At 34.2% G+C, this 15,771-nt stretch overlaps 1 protein-coding gene across 2 annotated transcripts in view; it reads left to right on the top strand.

Moving 5' to 3' along the window:
- Positions 1-4,293: 4,293 nt before the first annotated feature.
- Positions 4,294-15,771, top strand: part of LOC150101715 (cofilin/actin-depolymerizing factor homolog) — a 68,619-nt gene continuing 57,141 nt past the window's right edge. The window contains exon 1 of one of the 2 annotated variants that reach the window (XM_090400405.1): positions 4,294-4,612. In XM_090400405.1, the coding sequence (XP_090256531.1) occupies positions 4,610-4,612 (3 nt within the window). In that variant the 5' untranslated portion in view covers positions 4,294-4,609. Of the gene's footprint in view, positions 4,613-5,154; positions 5,595-15,771 lie in introns of those variants that run through there. The other variant, XM_090400404.1, reaches the window with a different exon arrangement.

A 15,771-nucleotide genomic window follows, 5' to 3' on the forward strand; every position in this document is an offset into this window, starting at 1 on the left:
CAGCTAAAAGAAGAACGCACATTACCAGACATAATTTGCTAACTTCATAGACTTGCTTCATCTTTACTTCAGCCATAATTCGATGTGTGTAAATATCTCTAGGAGTGTAGGTAATAGGTGATTTTTATTCTTCGGTGTGAAGTCGCTGTCCTGATTAATGAAAATCAAAAAAGTTCCTTGTTTTCAGTCTGTAAAGTAGGGCTCCCGTACTTTCAAACGTTTATCCCAGATCGACCAAACTAATACCTCATAAAATATCCAACCTTCGCTTTTATATCTAAAACTCAACGCTGGCTGTGATGAGCATAGATTTCTTCTTCTTCTTCTTATTGTGCTATCTTCTATCGAAGGTCAGCGACCATCTTGGTGAACAAACTGCGCTCTTGTGTTAATCTGAGCAGTTGTGCACTGCTCTTTCCTGTCCACGTCTTGATGTTGTCAAACCATGATATTCTTTTTCTTCCTCTAGTTCCTTTGCCATCAATTCTTCCTACCAAAATAGTTTGTAGAAGTTGGTATTTGCTGTTTCTCATGATGTGTCCAAGATATGATGTTTTTCGTTTCTTGATTATTTGTACAAGATGTTTAGCTTTGCCAATGTATTTTAAGACATCTTCATTGGTAATTTTTTCTGTCCATGATATCTTTAGCATTCTTCTGTATAGCCACATCTCAAAGGCTTCGATTTTCTTGATGGTTGTCGCCTTCAATGTCCATGTTTCAACTCCATAGAGCAGAATAGACCACACGTAGCATTTCAGCATTCGGCATCTGACTTCCATGTTTAGGTCTTTATTGCAGAATAGTGTTCTCATTTTCATGAAGGACTGCCGTAGACTTAAGCATAGATTTAAGGTAAGATTTTAGGAACTTAATATTAGAGACTGCTATGTCTACGTTAGTCATCAAATAGTTCATATGACTGCATTTCAATGAGATCATCTAAGTTCAACTAGGAATTCAGAGTGTCTGCAGCTGTCGTGGTTTGGGTCAGATCATTGCACACTCAATGATCTATAACTTATGTATCCTAAGAAGTGCGATTATGTAAGCCCACTCCAAGCAATTCCTTTGGTTTTGACTTGTGTGGTGCATAACTCTCCTGTGATTGGATAGACACTGTTGAAAAGTTATGGCATGAAATTACAAATACTCGTTGCCTCTCTCGCTCTGTCTTTCTCCTTGACTTGCGTAGCGTCTTAATGTACTGTATTAAATATGGAGAGGCTAATATTATGGTATGATTATTCTCTTGGTTAAGCCCCTCGTCCTAGCGCTCAAAAAAAAAAATAAAATAAAATAAAATAAATAGCATCGAACATTATATTGACATTGTTAAGAATTGTGTCCTATGCTGTGGTAGAATCCTCGGGTTATTGGTCACGTTGAATTAATGTAGCCGACACACCACTCTTCCGGTGCTCCTCTCCAAGGGCAAGTGTTTATATGTGTGTGTGTGTGTGTGTGTGTGTGTGTGTGTGTGTGTGTGTGTGTGTGTGTGTGTGTGTGTGTGTGTGTGTGTGTGTGTGTGTGTGTGTGTGTGTGTGTGTGCGTGCGTGCGTGCATTTTTTTCCACGGGACCCATTTACCTGTTTTGAGGGATGAAAATCCTTTCCCTTCTTTACAGCCGTCTGACTCGATCCACATTGTGATGGTAGATGAATTTTTATTCTCAATCTTTGCAACTAATGTGAAGTTTCACATGGCTCTGTTCTTTCGCCTACTCGCTTCCCTCTATATACATATCGACAACTAGATCCAGTTCACTGCATATTCGATGTACAGCTTTGCCGATGACACACTCGTCTTTTTATTTGACAAACGTGTCACTAAAAATGAGCTAAAACGTCCAGAATATCAACACCTGCAAGTCTAATTACCGATCTGCAAACCATTCTTTGATGTGGTTAATTTCAATACTTTATTTTTCAATACAAATCTCACATTATTGCTCACACAAAAAAAATAAACTTTTGATACTTGTCATAGTTTTGAAATCTCTAGACAGGAATCGATCTCTCTCTCTTCTTCAGATTGCATCCTGATTATCAGCATCATTACCGTTAAATTTCTGATATGTACCCAAGGGGAAGGAACATACAGGATATCATGACAGTACGTATGGTTATGTTTACATTGTTATTAACTCTTCCTATCAGGAGTTCCACTCGGAATAGTCTCTCATTTGTTAGGACTCCAATTTTGTCAAATCTTATATTTTGGTTTTGTAGAACACTTTTAGCTTATCATTAGATTCTGATCATCCTCTCGATCTTTTTGCTGACATCAAACATCATATTTTTTACTATGCTTTCCTGTATCACTTTTAAAAGACCATGGCATCTGAAATTAGCCCTTCTCACACATTAAATACTAGGAATGGTTTGTGCATTTCTAAGAATGTCATGTCTTCATTTTGAATATGATTCTGCTACTATTAATGTCATCTGTTCATTTTCTTAATTTTTTTATGCTCTAATCTGCTGTCTCTGGACTTCGACCAACTATTTTATTTTCAACCCATAAGTTAAAATTTGTTTTAATGCTTTCTTGAATACTGCTAGTTTCGTGTGTTGGTTAATTTCCTTTTCGTTTATTACCTATCAATTTATTTATTGCTCTCAAACAAAGCGGCGTTGCCTCTTCTGATATATATTTCAATATCTAATTTGTCACCTTCACTAAAAATTGTGACTATCATATCTGAAATATTGTACTTATTTCATTGATAATGTATTGGTATTTTCCATGCTCTTTTCTATATTCATAGGTTTTTTTGTTTTTAGCGCTGATTTTCCTATGAAATTTGTTATAATGGTTGCATTTGTTTAAAGAGTCTTGATGACTTTCATTGAATATCAGCATATTTAGAAACATAAAATTATCTGAATTTAACATTTCGATTTTAATGTCAGGTTTAAGAGCTGGAAGTACTAGGGTCGAACTTGTCAGAATGTGAATAACCTTTAGCAGAGTTTTTCAAGTGATGGTGAGTTCGCTAGTCTCAGTGCCGGCTTGGCAAGGTTTTTTCTCTCCCAGAAACTCGGGTTTTTTCGTCCTACACAGTAGGCAAACCGGCACACACGGTTTACAGACACAGTAGAAAATGCCGATAGGATTAACCGCCATGTCATAAACAGTAATAAAATTTCTGAGAAGCCAAATTACTTGGCCGTGACAGGTCATTAACGAAAGAGAAGATGGGATACCAGGTTTAATACTACCGCACATCCTTAAATTTTAGCTGCAGATTAACAGAGACCATGCGTTCCTCTAAGGCATTAATGTAACTACCATTAATGCCTCAGTGCAATACTTCTACAACAATGCAGTTAAGTTGCTGGGCCCTGCATTTATTCCTCCTAAAGCTCGTTTTTCATCGCAAAAAATAGGCAGATTCATCCAAAACATGAAAGTTAGTAATCTGTGGCGGGAGGGGGGGGGAGCTCAAGTGGGTTTAATAAAATTGCCAAAGAAGTAATGAAAAGGCTTGCTCTTCTAGTACAGGTTAACATTTGGTTTTTAGCTCTTTTTTTTTTTTATACAATATTTATTGTAAAATTTTGTTCAGTTTTATAATCTTATGTATATATATTCAAAACTTATATTTCTACGAACTAATTAAAAGACGTAATCCATCACTATGGACTCTGAATTTTTTTAAAAAAAATTTAATCCCCTCATACAAGGCTTTGGATCCTTGAAAAATCGGAATCTGTTTAGAGGTATTGCAGTCTGATTATTGAGGTGGTATTGTAAACGATGATTGTGCAGGTTAGAAAATTAAGCTTAGACTTATTAACATACCAATCATCTGGGATTTGGCTTGTCACATTTGCTCCTAGCTCTCTCATTAAGAAATAAATTACTTTTTATCTATTGACTATTGTGGAAGTTTTCGACACTGACATTTGTGATATAATCTATATCACAAAACATACTGTGATATAGATTATATTTGAGAAAACTATTTTATTACTTATTGTTTTACACTTTGCACCGAGTAAGGAATATCTCAGTCAGTAAATTTCCAGAATTCAATTATTGAAGAAACTTTGTGTAATAATCATCAGTTTATCTTTTCCAAAAAAGGCAATACATCCAATCTTCCTTTCGTGATTGGGCTATAACACAATCAACGTACCATGAAGCAACGCCATTCTACAGAGTGTAACTGCCTGTGAGTCATCTAACCCTGATTTCATAGCGGATTAAACCACGATCATAACATAGTCCGTAGTATTCTTTTATTGCAGTATCAGATTTCGTGGTCACTGTATTTGAAATTCATCCTTCAAACAAGCGAGGAGCTATATCAGGAAAATTAACAGTTTTTCTGGTTTTATAGATTAGGAAAGTTATTTCCATCGTTACTTGTAATATTAGATGTTATTGGTCTTTTTTCGCTATCATTCAGTGACGCTCCTTGAACCTCTCCAATCGTGTGTTCAAAAAGAACGACGATATATTTTTTTCTGCGTAAGAATATAAGTTCCTTGTTGTGTGTCGGCAGTGTACCACCCTTTCTTTTTGAAAGGACGCCGGTTAGACCAATCTGTATTACTTATTAAAATATAAACAAGCTGTACTTGAATTATACGATTTGAAAATGGTAAGTAAGTTATTTAATGCATAATTAAAACTACTAGTAATTCCGTAGCTGATTTGAAATAATATACTCATGTGTAACACAAAGAACTTACTGCTAAAATAAATCCATTATGAACTGAATAATTTCATCCTTGACATCAAATTTCATAAGGAATATATTTTTCGAAAGAATTTATGATTAGCTTTGTTAAGCTTACATGTTAATCCAGTATAACACTTTTGTATGGCTTTGTGTGATAACACATTTGTTTTCTGAGAATAAAGTGTGGACTGAAATGGCAGCGACAAGTTTGAATCTTGTACTGTTGACTTCTCTGACGTTCAATGCTCAGGTCTTTCTCTTACGCTTAATGTTGGTTTACTTCTGAAGTTAATTTTGGAAGCTGTCTGTACAAATTTGGAACTAGCCTCTTGACAGGCTTGCCGTTGCCCGAGCTCCCATCTAATGAAATCGTAGAGGCACCCACTTTCAGCGTTCCACCTCTGTTTCATTACTAATTATGGAACCGTAAAGATAGTTGGATGCAACGTTGTGTGCTCACGGAGGCTCTTTTTACTTGTGTACCCTCTCACAGGCAGTTCTCTGAAATTTTGTAGTATGCTCTACCTTTCTGCTATGACTTGACTTTAATGCCTTGTTACTGTGCTGTAGTTTGTAGTTAAATCTTCAGTGTTTTCAGATTCTCGGATTATTAATAATGGATTTATCTCTGTTAACTGCCTTGCATTTTTTCAAATCGTGGATTTGACATATCAAGTTTCTTCCTCTAGGGGAAAAAATAAATAAATAAAAGCGAATGAAACTAATATTCGAAAACCTAATGGGTTATTGATTGATAGGGCCTTTCATTCTTCTTGGATACGTATCATATCAAGGTGGATGCATTATTTTCCCCCCCTTCAAAACGAGCCTTTCTCAACAACATAAAAAACGGCATTCCTGTAATACCAGTGAATGACCATCTGTAGTCATGCCAGGCCCAGTAAGCAGTTTTATAGTTTTCTGTTTAAATAATTTTTTTTGTTGTTGTTCCATTATACTTAGATATGCAAATATATATAAAGCATGCATCTGAAATGTTGCTCCACTGTTCTACGTAATGTATTAAAGAAAGAAAAACCTTGGTGCATATTTTTCATCCATTGGCCTTTATTGTATGTTTGAAGTTTTTGCTTTGAGAAGATATCAGTTTTCTTCTTTGTATATAGTGAGATTAACATTCTTCCTCTCTGCGAGATACAGAATACAAAACTTTAGTATATCCTCATTTTAATTTTTTCTTCACTCCTGATGGAATTATGTAGATTGCAGTGGTTTTACATTTCTCTGAAAATTAAAATTGCTTTGACAGGCAAGGTTGCTTCAATTAGTTTTTATTTCTGTGTTTGGAGTTGACTATGTAGTTAGCAAATAGTAATAATCATTTACTAACTTCTGATATAAATTTGTACTCCCTCTTTTGACCTAAGATAAACAAAACATTGTTAGGTTAATGACCAGTTAAGTTTGATAAAATAAGGAATTCATCTTTAGACTCATTAAATGTTTTCTTTTTTTTATGTAGGAGTTCTTATATTACAGACATCTGATTATACTTATATATTCATCCTTGGTGGAGTCTATTACTTTCATGTAGTTTTTTTCATAGTTGTATAATTTGTTTGAGCATGAGTGAGGGAAGTTTCACATTAACCATTTTCCTTATGTCAGATATTTGAAATATTGATCATTGAATTAATATTTGTAAAATGTTGCAGTTATATAGAAGAGTAATGCTGTCGGTTATTTGTCTAGGGATTTTACCAAATCACTTGATATGACTTGGATTAATAATTCTTTGCATGTTTTGTTCTGCAGTATATTTGTAAGTTTCTTTGTGAGTAATAGTTTACAATTTAATGCCGAACAGTTCATCTCTCTGTTTTTGCTTCTCAGTTTTCATTCACATCAAGCTAGAACAAATGGCAGCTTTTGAAAAGATATTCAATATGTTTTTAATTTGAATAATTCTTTACCAAATTACTACTTAGTGGTGAGTTACAAGAATTCATTTGCCAGTTGTGTTTGTTTTTTTGAATTCCTTCAGATATAAAATTTTTAATTGCCTTAAAAGAATGAGGGGGGGGGAAGACTTCCATAGAATTAAGGTGAAGAATGAAACAAATAGCAGCTTTGGATGAGTGTGCTTGATTGACTTAAGGGATGTTGAGCAGCTGTTTTGTTTATCACACATGTACAAGAATCTATAACACATCAATGCTGTGTGAGGTGCAGATATAGCTATTGTTAAACCTAGTTACTGTAGACATTATGAAAAGTCATAAGAACTTTTAGAATAACACAATAATTGAATGAAACTTAAGTAATCAATATAGCTAAATATATTATAAGAAAAAAAAATTGTTTTCATGTACACAAAACTAAGATAATAATCAAATACACCACACATTAGGGGGGGGGGGGAGGGATTATGCCAGAACTGGAAAGAATTTGCACTGTTCTGTGCACAACAACACAGGAAGCGAAGGTGCTTTTATGTAATTTAATTAAAAAAAAAAAAAAACTTCAGATACAGTTCCCCCCCCCCCCTCATAAAGATTCTGCATGTGAAACAACCATATGGTACACCAATAAGTGAAAAAAAATTACTCAGAGCAAACAAACTAATTTGAAATAAAGTTTTGACTTTGTTACCTATCAAAAAAATGGATCATTTGAATTGAGAAGGGTTAAGAACAGGTTATGAGAAGTCAATATAAAATGCTAGATCAGTTGAATTGATGCCTATGAAAATACAGCAGAATATAAACAATTGTGAATGGAGGGACTCTGAAAGAAGTGTTAATGATTTTTTGTAATTCCAAAAAAAAATTTTTTTTTGATTATAGTAGCTGCAATAAATCTATCTTCATTTATCAACAAAAGTGATTTTTTTTCTTTTATCAGGCCAGCACAGAATGACTATAGAATAACACATGTGTAGCAGTTTATTCATCAGTGCTATTTGTATAGAAAATTTCAATTACTCATTTATTCAACCTTGTTTCATTTTTAATTTTTTAAATGTTTCATCTTTAAGATGGTGTTGAAGCATATTCTGCCTTTATTATTATTTTTTAATTACAACACTTGATTGTACTGTACTGTTTTTCTTCCGTTTTCTGTATTAGCTGACTTGTTATTCAAACAATCTCATATCCTAATGACCTCCAACCGGCCAGGACGTGTGTATATATATACATGTCCAGCTAAATCTGGATACAATTCAATACACCTGTTGAAAGAACATGGATAAGAAGCACTTGACAGAACATTTTCTTTGTTTTCAAAAAAATAAATTCACGATAATTATTTGAAATATTATTTAAAAAAAAAAAAAAACTGGCTGCCGATGTTCTTGATTATGTTATCTTTGTTCAAAATCATATTTCGAAAATAATTCACAGATTTCAAATATGCCTATTATAAGATTTTTTTTTTTTTTTTTTGTAAATAAGAATACAGTTTTCCGAAACATTGTCTATTAAATTTTCAACGCAGCGTGTGCCACAGATTAGAAATTTTCAAAGTAGCACAAACATTTTTTTTTATTACAAAACAGCAAAGTTTGATAATAAATATTTGCGCTACAATAAAGTTTGACAGATTGAACAATATTATTGCATTATTTCTTTTCTCCTATTTGAGGAAAATGGTACAGTGTCACTCGTATAATTGTAGCAGATTTTCTATTGGCAAAAATGGTAAGAAAATAATCATTTGCACTGCCATTTCAAAACACAAAGAAAGAACATTGTAAATTCACTCTGAAAAAGAAAATACTACATCTTCTGTTATTATGTTTTTTTCTTGTAGTAGAAAGAAGAAATTACTGCACATATTTCTTTTGTCAATACAAGAGTGCAAAAATCTGTAAATTGATTACATTATAGTTGATAGAGAATTCATGCCAGAAAAAATATTTATGTAAGAGTTCTAACATCAGCAGATATAACGACATTTTCTTCTAGTTTAGATATGTGATATTATTGACGTAGTTAAACTTTTGCTACTATTTTACACTAAACTGCATGAGTATGTTCCCGGAGTGATTTACGTTTGTAACGATTGCCTGCAGATTGAATAGGTCTATACCCCCCCCCCCCCTGCCAAACTCAAAAAAATAAATGATTATGTAACAAATATGTGCCTTTTCTCTTAAAAAATTCAAATTCTTTTTTCAAGATAATTGTATCAAATAATTTAGAATTTTTCGATAATAAAAGTGAAACTGATCACTATAAATAAAGATATCATTTTTGGCATAATTACTGCATCAGCATGTAAAGGAATTGTCAGTTTTTCTGTGTTAGGATGTCTGAACAAGTGAAAACGAAACAAAACATTCTTGCTTGAGACAATTTAGTGTGACAGCACGGAAACTTTCTCTCTTGTGTTCAGCTAAGAGGATTATTGTCCAGTATTTCTAATATGTATTTCAGAAATAGCAACCAGCAGCAGTGAAAGTAGCAATATTTAGATTTTTTTTTAAAAAAAAAAAAGAAAAAAGAAACAAAAATAACAACTGAACTTTCTTTTGTGTGATATGCATAAACAGTTTTACATATTGAAAATATAGCATAGTATTTCTAAATCTTAGAACAATTTCAGCAGACTGCTGAACAGCTGATTTCAGATGCAAAGAAAGTGTACAGAATTAGAAGCTGATAAAATACCATTGGATATAAATTTTTGATACTAAAAAAGACACGATCGAAAACCGAGTAATGCAGTTTATAATAATTTGTTCATAAAAAAAAAAAAAAAAAATTGTTCCTAAAATTGAAATGTGACGATCCATATAAAGATACTTTGCAAAGAAAGAAAGCAAAATGTCATATTTATTTTACTAAATGTTATTTAAAAATATAAATATTTGACAAAATACGTTAAATGCAAACAAACATTTGAAAATTCGCGAAAAAAATTCACACTGTCAACAATGTGAAGGAAATTTACTATTATTTAAATATATTCATTGCAAAGGTTGATCTGTGGTCATTTAGCAGATGTGAAACTCATCTTTATTTTTGAGAGACACAATAAATAAATTGTGCAGAAAAAAAAAAAAAAAACTGTCAATATCCTAATACAGTAAAGGAAATTCCAAGTAACAGTACATGAAAAGTGAAGTGACACAAAAGTTGCTCCACCCACAGTTAATCCATTAATGGCTCTAAAATTGCAGTTAAGGGATTAATGGCGACAGAGGGTAAATACTTGATAAAAGGTAGAATGGCGATGAAGTTTTGATCCATGAAAAATGCTGGCTATTTCATCCACCTTGGCCAGTAGGAGGGTTAATCACAACTCTGTATTCATTCAAAATATTTATTTCACTTTTGCCTTGCTGTATGGTCTTGCCTTGCTCAATGGCCTGTCTCAACCAAGAAACTTGGCTTTATATTATTCATCCTGCATGAGTCTTGACTCCATGTGGGTCAGGAAAATAATAAATAACAATAATTAAATGAAACTTAAGTAATCAGTATAGCTAAATATAAGACGAAAAAATTATTTTTCATGTACAAATATACACAAAACTAATATTATCCTCATTGCTGCCATGATAGGGCTTTTTTTTTTTTTTTTTTTTAAATTTCTTTGGTTTCAGAAAGAAATACAGTTTATCAGCTATGATAAGCTAGAGAAATTAGAATTGAAAAACAGTTTCCTCTGCTTTGTGAAATGAACACTCCCCTGTCTCGCTTGAAACTCACTTTGAAGTGTATGTTTTTGCAGTATTAATTTAGTAATTGAAAGCAGCAGGGTAAAAACTCCTTGATTTTAATAATGACTATGAAAGAATAGAGAACATGCTTTAGTTAATGAAGGTGAGTTAGCCAATCTCATATGGAGGTAGCAGGTTTTTTTCTCTTCTGGAAACTTGGATATTTCATCCTTCATATAGATAAATAGGCCTTCAGAAAACGTAATTTGCAGACAAAAAGTACTGTTGATGATGGGCAGTAGATGACATTGATGGTAGTAGTGTCTTAGTAGGAGAATTAAGTAGTAGTAGTGGAGAGGGTGAGATGTATTACAAGTAGTGCCCTCCCATGATGAGTCCTTGGACTCCTTAGAGCTGTTATGTAATAATAAGTAAATTTTTAGAGAAGAGAAAGATTGACTACTTAACAAAATAATTTGCCTTCATTTTCTGCTTTGCAGTAGTATAAGTGCACACAGTAATATTTTGAGCATCATATGACTTCATAATAACTTTCTTCTTATATTCTAAGAGAAATTGGTTTCCCCCAAAATTACCTTGGATATCCTCAAGTGTAATGTACTGTTCAACCCAGTGGGAGAGCAGTACATAATCTTAAGGATCTAGATTTTTATAATGGAGACCTTGGTAAAGGTCAGAACATGTCTAAGAAGTGATTCAGCATAATGCAATTCATGTTGGCCCTAGGGAACTTAAGCTGTTCTCAGTGTAAGCACAAAACAATTCATGAAGTTACTTCATGCACTGTTTTTTTTTATTCTAGAGTAAAGGTGTGGTAAATCCCCTTACTCAAATGGTGGGAGCATTGGAGCATATCTAGGTATACACCTAGGTGTGATTTGTCATTTCTATAAAGAAAGGTCATGGAAAATATAATTTGTTATATGCATAACAATTCCATCTGAATTAAACCTTGGCACTTATGCATCTTCTGGACCATTCATGCTTCCTGATCCATATCCTGATGCATGTTGATGATCTTAAGAGATCTTGAAACCACTTTAGCAGGGAATACTAACAGAGCATGAGGTTATGTTTATCCAAAATGCTCTTTCTATTACAGAATGTTAAGCTTGATAACATCTATGGCTTTTAGAAAAGGAATTTTTATGGCTCTTTTTGTAGGACTTGCAAGTGGGTCACTTAATTCTTAGTTTCCTGCTTATATGTACTGTGAATTGTTGCCAACTGTAGACAAATGGCCTTGTGCATTACACACCATTTTTCTTTATTTTATTTATACCATTTAATGATGCACACACAACCTGTGTTCCAAAAATCACGTCACCTCTTTATCAAATGAAGATGAATTTTTCCAAAGCTCTTGGCAAAAGGCTGTTGCTTTTAAAAAAAAAAAAAAAAAAAACAGCAGCATATCAATACTTGATTAATAAATGTTGCCATGGTGAACAGAACCAACTACACAACTAATAGAACAGTTGATCTGTCATTGCTGTCCTGCATTAAGTTACTTATTGTTCTGCAACTTAAAGGTGGTTTTGGATTTCTGCTTCATGTAATTGTTCCATATATTACACAAAAATAAAGGGTATTATGACTTAGCCTGTCTGTGGTGTAATTCATAATTGTAAAGAGTAACAGTTAATATTAAGTAATTTGTGTTAAAGAGAAGGCCCTATAACTGACCTATAAAATTTAAAATTAAATGTTAAATTACTAATTAATATCTATTTTTAAAGAGAATATTGGCCAAAAAAAAAAAGAAAAATCAAATATTCTTATAGGGAAAAATGATCATATTTGGAGAATATTCAAATTTGGTTACTTATATTTATTTTGTACTGAACATAATGGAGTTAAATAGTATAATTAAATGCACAAAATGCTTCCATCTGGCTATTGAATCTAATGTTCCAACTCTGCAGCTCAGTTTCACTCTCTCATCATATTAATTCCACACAGGGGAATGTTTACTTTGTCACAACAAAATGTTGACTGCATAACTAATTATCATTTACCAGTCCTAAAGCATAAAAATAAATGAATTTTTTTTGGGGGGGGGAGCAAATAAGGCAGCTAAAGGGTTGCCTTATTTGCTATAAAGCAATCTGATATGTAATTTGCTCACATCCAATTCTGGGTTTGAATTTTGTCTTGTAATGGTATTTCTAACTGAATACGAGTTAAATGGTATTATGCAGAGGCAGCAGGGTTTTCCATTCTGCAGAACAGACTGAACTAGCCAAAGAACACTATTATTATTATTATCCAGGCCTCCATGGAGTCAAAAGACTCATCGTGGGAGGTCGTTTTTAGGAAACACAAAGTTTATCATACCACTCCTTGAACCCATTGACCATTCCTGCTCTAACCACTCTCTCAGGCAATGCATTCCACGGTTCAACTACCCTCCCTGCAAAGAAACCACTCCTCACCCTCTTGCTCACAGCCTCCTTTCGTAACTTCCAGGGATGACCCCTTATCATCACTTCTTCCTGCTGTTTGACCAAGCGAAAGAACTCCCCAATGTCTACCCTGTAACTGCCTCTCAACAGTTTGTCTCGATCATATCGCCTCTCTTTCTTCTATCCACCAAACTCTGCAATCCACATTCCCTCAGTCGATCCTCGTAACTGACATTGTACAGTTAAACCGCCTCTGTACCCTTTCCACAGTTAATTTATCCCCTTCAAATCCTGGGGACCAAACTTGAGAACAATAGTCTAAGTGTGGTCTGATCAGGATCTTGTACAACGGAATAACTTTTATCTCTGCAGGTCAGCATCCTTCTCAGTATTGTAGCAATCCTCTGGGTTACCTTCACTACCTTTGCAATATGCTCTCTGAATTTCAGTTTTCTATCACTCACCACCCCCCCAGAACTCTTGTCTCCCCTACTTCCTCCAGTATAGCTCCTCCAATTGAGTATGCATCCTCTCATTGATGGTTCCCAAACTTCAAGACTTTACATTTTGTTGCATTAAACCGACATTCCCGTTCATTTGCCTATCTGTCTAGTTTATTCAAATCCTCTTGCAGGGCTGCCACATCTGCACTATTACTGATAACCCTTCTCAGCTTCACATCATCCACAAACAACTGAATATCACCTTGCAATCCATTGACAATGTCATTGATATAAAGGTTGAACAATAATGTCACAGTACTGAGCCCTGTGGAACACCACTTGTAACCTTCTGCCTCCTTGATATTGCCCCACCATACACAACTCTGATATCTATCAGACAGCTAAACCAGAATCCAGTTGATTAACCCAACATCTAAACCCATGTGCTGCAAATTAAATATCAGCTTATCATGTGGCACCCTGTCAAATGCTTTTGCAAAATCTAAAAAAAGGCAGTATATGCCTTTCTCTCATCAACTGCTCTTGTCATTTTATTATAAAAGGCAACCATATTACTAAAGCAAGAGCATCCCTTAACAAATCCATGTTGATTCTTACAAATAGCATTACCCTCATCTGCCTAATGCTGTATATAGTCCCTCACTAATTTCTCTAAGACCTTAACAACTGCTGATGACACACAACTGGCCTATAATTAGACACTTCGAGTCTGTTACCACCTTATGCAATGGCACTATCTTATCTTCTTCCATTCTTTGGATACCTTTTCCATAGCCAGACTTTCATTGAAAAGCCAGGTCAAAGGAACTGTCAGTTCTTTAGCACATTCTCTCAAAACCCATGGTGAAATACCATCCAGTCCCACAGCTTTGCTGGTATCCAGAGTACTCGGTATTTGGAACACACTCTCCTCTTGCACCTCTAAACCCTGAACCTGCCCTATTCCTCTAGTATTAAACCTTCTTCTCCAGGATGAAATACATCAATAAAGTGCTCATTGAACAACTCCACTGTTCTCTGCATCAGTCACTCCCATTTTTATCTCACAATATCATTCTTCCACAATCATTTCTCCTCCTACTGGCTACATAGCTAAAAAATTTCTAGGATTTTCTTTGGATCTTAGTGCCAATCTCTTTTCATATTCCAGTTTTGTCTTCCTCATCATACTGGTCACTCTCTTGGCCTGTGTCTTATATTCTTCGTGTATTTGCCCTCCACCTCTCTCCTTATATCTCTTCCATAATCTCTTTTTCAACTGCAGTTCCTGTTTGATATTGTTTGTCATCCACTTTACACCAAATTGTGTCTGCTTCTTCACTCATGGAATACAGCTTACTATTGCTGCTAATAAATATCCTTTCGCAGTTTTCCCAAGCACTAATGATATCCTGGCCTTCCAATTCTACCCTCCATGGAACTGTCCCTAGTTGATATCTAAGACTATTATAATCACCTGCCTTATAATTCCACATACATTCCTTTTTCTTTGGTATACCTGCATTTCTATTCATCTTCCAAGTCAAAACCACATGGTCACACTATGACCAAACCCAAAACTCTTGAACCTGTTGAATGTTGCCTAAGGCATTTGTCCCTTAAGAAGTCTAGAAATTCCATCCCCTTATTACTACATGCATTTTCCTCTTCCCAGCTTATACTGCTGTAGTTAAACTTTCCCATAACAATCATTCTTCTTCTTACACTTGCCAAGCTCTACTGCCTAAACATCTGCTCCCCACCCTCTGTGCTCCCTGGATTAAGACATGTATACTAGCCTCTTCAGCTTTAATGGCTTCAACTTACCACAGTACATTATTATTGTGGGCATAGGATTTTTTTATTTTTAATTTTTTTACATAATTCAGAAATACTAAAGACAAAACACAACTTAAGCCACTTCAGACCTTCAGTAAGCAAAGAAATACCAATTGCAACTGACGTCTGAATTCATTGCCCACCTAAAGGTGTTCATAAACATCTTTCAGCCCAACTGCAAACACCAAACCTGCTTCTCCTCTCTCGTTTATTTCATCTGACTCTGTCCTTTCTCATGAAGTGTTTTTCCCCAGCAACTACACACCCTCAACTCTTCAATAAAACATCAATTCCTCTCCCTTCTCCACAGCACTATGCTATTGGTTCTTTAAAAAAAAAAAAAAAAAAAAAAAAAAAAAAAAAAAATCACTATCTGTAGTGGAATTTGAATTCATAAGGAGAGAGAGCAAACTATCCACTCAGCCAACCAAGCTAGCAATTATGACTGCAAACCATCAGATATATTATAAGCAAATTTACTCTCCATTTTTGTTGACTATTGATGTAACTATAAACTTCTGAAAAATAGAGTACATTTGTCAAGCCATCATTCTCAAAAAAATAAATAAAATAATAATGTGCATCCACATTAAAACATTTAACAACTTATGTAATTGCAAATATTTTGGTTTTTCTCAAGCTATTAGTGTAAGACAGGGGTTCTCAACTTTTTCCAGTGGCATACCACTATATTTAATTCAAGATATTAGATGTACCAGTAAGACAGTGGCTCACGTACCA

The sequence above is a fragment of the Typopeltis vanoorti genome, chromosome 11 (genome assembly GCF_054136105.1).
Source record: "Typopeltis vanoorti isolate ZY-2024b chromosome 11, IOZ_Tvanoo_1.0, whole genome shotgun sequence".
NCBI classification, from domain to species: domain Eukaryota; kingdom Metazoa; phylum Arthropoda; class Arachnida; order Uropygi; family Thelyphonidae; genus Typopeltis; species Typopeltis vanoorti.